The 3,882-nt window shown below is 50.1% G+C and overlaps 1 protein-coding gene across 1 annotated transcript in view; it reads left to right on the top strand.

Annotated features, from left to right (window-relative positions):
- LOC107116345 (tight junction protein ZO-3-like) overlaps positions 1-3,385 on the top strand; it is a gene marked incomplete at its 3' end in the record, with an annotated part of 43,770 nt that extends 40,385 nt beyond the window's left edge. The window contains exons 7-8 of the mRNA XM_015418248.1: positions 1,044-1,206; positions 3,295-3,385. Of these exons, the coding sequence (XP_015273734.1) occupies positions 1,044-1,206; positions 3,295-3,385 (254 nt within the window). The remainder of the gene's footprint in view (positions 1-1,043; positions 1,207-3,294) is intronic.
- Positions 3,386-3,882: the final 497 nt, after the last annotated feature.

Genomic DNA, 3,882 nt, shown 5'->3' with positions numbered 1-3,882 from the left:
TGGGGGGGGGGGGGTCAACAGTGGGAGGGCTTCTAATGTCCTGGCCCCACTGGTGGACCTCCTGATGGCACTGGTATTTCTGGCCACTGTGTGATATAGAGTGTTGGACTGGATGGGCCTTTGGCCTGATCCAACATTGGCATCTCTTATGTTCTTATGTTCTTAAAGCAATAGTGTTTTCTACTGTTACTTAGTAGTGCTGCCAATGTGTGGAGGCTGAAAAGATATTATCTCAGTGGCTGAGCTGTGCTTTGGATTAGGACCTTCCTAGCTTGAGTTCCGGGGTGTACCACCTCTCTGGGAATCCCCACAGCCCCTATCTGTTATGGGGAGAAATCATTATTCAGGATGCACGTTGCTTGTTCCTGAAATAGGTCCGGGTGCTGTAGACTTGTAGATTTTGTTGCTGTGATCTTCCTTCATTGTGACCGTGTGGAGTTTCTGAAGGCACAAAACGAAATGGGCAATCCTCTGCAATGCTCCCTCCAAGCTGTGGAGTCTTGTGAGCAAAAATTCTACTTTCTGAGTACACCGGTTTTTACACTCATTTCAAAGGTCTTCCTCAAGAGTAATCTTATAAAGTTCTTATAGAGTTGGAAGGTGTTTTCTTCTATGAATTGTCAGCTTATCTTTAAGTAGGCTTTGTAGCTCATACAAAGTCAGCTTAGAGGGAATACTGATCCTCTGCCCTCCGAGAGCTTACAGTCAACAATTCTTTATGGTTCTCGAATCTGAAACCTTCTGATAGAGTTGGCAGGTTCTGTGCAGCTGCCAGAGTTTACCGAGGTACAGTGTTGATTTAATGACGTGCCTTTGCTTTTCTATATATCTTAACGGAAGATTGGAAATCTGTTCTTATAACCGCTCTGCTAATGTATGTTTTATTCTGCTGGTCCTTGGACCATAATAAATTATGGATTGATCGATGCAGCTGGTGAAGGGAGGGAGGGAGAAAGACGACTGAGAAGGGAAATTTGGAACTTGAGGAAGGTTGCATGCAAGAAGTATGCGCATGTCATGGGTGTGATGTTTCCCCTTTCCAGATCAATGGTGTGGCCAGCGAGAACATGTCTCTGGAGGAGACGCGGCAGCTGATTGAGAAGTCGGAGGGGAGGCTGACCTTGCATGTCTTGCGGGATAACAGTCAGTTCCTGGTCAACATCCCTGAAGTGAGAGACAGTGACAGCGAAAGCTCCCGGCTGGATGGTGAGGGGGAGAGATGAAGACTGAAGGGGGGTGGGCCTGCTATACACATACCATGAGTGGACGGGAGCGGAGTCAGACTGAGCCCTTATTCCCAAAGTGTGCCGTGTGAGAAGTGAACCAATTTAGTGATTGAGGCTGCCCACTGTGTCTCTGTCTGATTGACTGCTCTGGCTTTTCTTCCTCGCACTCAGGCTCTGCAGGGAGGAGCTGATCCTGTCCTGCTATCTGCATGGGGTGTCACTGAATGACGAGGCTGCCTGTTGCATCTCTGAATGAGTTGCCGCGTTGGGCATGCCAGCTTCCAGTTAGAAGGCAAGCCCGGGTCAGCAACTCATGCAGGAGCCCAGGACGTGAGATCCTCTGAAGCTGCATAGCTAGCACTTTAGACAGCCACGGCAAATTTGGGGGAGACCGGCAGACCGTAAGTGAGAAGCTGCCCTCCTCTTCAGTGTCTGTGTTCCTAGTTAGCTGGCTGGGCGACTAAAGAGGCATTTGGAGGGCAGCAAGTATAATTTATATTAAAAGAATCATAGAATCAGAGTTGGAAGGGGATCTCCAGGGTCATCTAGTCCAACCCCCTGCACAATGCACGAAATTCACAAATACCTCCCTCCCACACACCCTGGAAGGGACCCCCAGGACAATGCACGAAATTCACAAATACCTCCCCACACCCCCCCAGTGACCGCTGTTCCATGCCCAGAAGATGACAAAAAATCTCCAGGATCCCTTGGCCAAACTGGCCTGGAGAAATATTGCTTCCTTACCCCAAAGTGGCGATCAGCATGACCCAGGTGTGTAAGAAAGGGCCACGAGAACTAAGCACTGAGGCAGCCCTTCCTGCCCTCTGTCTCACAATCTGCCCAGGATTTGAAATATCTCATGATCTGAAATATACATGTATGTATGTGTATGTATATAAATATAAATAATATGTTTCTTTTTTCAAATACACTGCAAATTCTGAGTTGAGAAATATGAGTAAATTATAGATCTACAAGTGGGGACCTGCGATAATTGCAGGAGGGGATTCCTCCCCCTGTCTCTGATGATTCCCCTTAAAGCTTGGGGGGGCAGGAGACTAATGGTGTGTGTGGGGGAATCCCATCTCTCCCCCCCATAGCGATTCAAGGCCCCGCCACCCACCTTTAGCCAGCAGCAACTTTGCCTGGGAGCCACTCTGAGCCTGGAGGGCTCTGCTGCAGCACCTGGGCCCAAGGCGGTTCCCGGTGTGCTCTGCTGCAGTGCCTGGGCACAGAGCCTCTCCTGGTGTCTGCTGCTGCTGAGGCCAGGCAAAGAGCTGTTCCTGCCATCCACCACCACCAGGCAAGGAGCCGATCCCAGCATCCGCCACAGTGGCAGCCGGCCTGGTGCGATTTCCTGGGCCGCTGCCAGCTGGACCAGTAAATCAGTAACCTTCTTTACTTTTGGGGGGATTTAACCCTCCCCCATGTTGGGTTTTTTTTTAATGTTCAGATTTTTCTGCAAACCTGAGGAGTGCCCCAAGTTTGAAGAAAGGTCTCTTAAGCCTCCACGTGGCTCCGATCCTTAGATTTAGCTATCTGCAGGTTGGGGCCATGGGCGGCTAATAGTATATAGATGTACGAATATCTTTGCATCTATATTCTTTTTAGTGCCGTTTTGTCTGCCGGCCTCGACCGCTTACATTTTAATATTTCGGCAGTGAGGTCTTAGAAACTCACCTTCAAAGAAGGAGAACGGATTTTTCTCAGGGTTCCGTGCATCCTCCCAGTTGCTATCCATTCGCAACGTCAGGATACGGGACTCCTGGCTTTGGGTAGCCTGTTTTCAAGTCATAATGTGTGTGTGCTGTTTTCAAATAGCACCTTATGATTTAATTTTGTTTGGTGGGGCTTGGAAATGCACCTGGCAGGGCTTCTAGCGTATAGTAGTGTACTGCTGGCACAGTGAGCTCAGAATCTAGAAGCAGAGGTGGAATTTGGGAACGCCTCTTTGCAAAGTTGGAGCCGAACTTCCGGCAAAGGCGGAAGGGGGACTTGGGATTGCTAGGAAGTGGCTGTTGGAGATGAAGAATGACTCCCCTCCTCCTCATGCCTGTCATTTCAGACATCTCCGATCTGGACTCAGACCACTCAATGCCTCCCCCAGTGGGGCGTGCCCCGCCTCCTCCTGGTTCTCCGCAGAGGAATTCTTTCCCGTAAGTGACTGTGTTCTACTTCTGATGCTGCTTCCAAATCTTGAAAGGCTGAAGGCAGCTAGCGTCGGGGCAGAGAAGAGGCCGCTTCTGCTTCAGGGCCTCAGCGAAACTGCGCTTTGTATGGTTCCAAAATTAGACGAGGAGACTGGATTTATACCCCACCCTTCACTACCCAAAGGAGTCTCAGAGCGGCTTACACAAACTCCTTTCCCTTCCCCTCCTCTCCCCACAACAGACACCCTGTGAAGTAGGTGGGGCTGAGAGAGCGCTTTCAAGAACCGCTCCTTTGAGAACAGCTCTGGGAGAACTTGTGACTGACCCAAGGTCTCACCAACAGCTGCATGTGGAGGAGGGGGGAATCAGACCCGCTTCTCCCAGATTAGAGTCCACCGCTCCTAACCACTACACCAAACTGGCTCCCAAGAGATTAAGAGAGCCATCCTGGCGTGGTGGTTAGAGTGCCGGACTGGATCTGGGAAATCCAGATTTGGATCCCC

This window comes from Gekko japonicus, unplaced genomic scaffold (genome assembly GCF_001447785.1).
Source record: "Gekko japonicus isolate JY-2015 unplaced genomic scaffold, Gekko_japonicus_V1.1 scaffold3470, whole genome shotgun sequence".
Classification (NCBI taxonomy): Eukaryota; Metazoa; Chordata; class Lepidosauria; order Squamata; family Gekkonidae; genus Gekko; species Gekko japonicus.
Note: the sequence above shows the minus strand (reverse complement) of the source record. Positions and strands in the feature narration are given on the sequence as shown.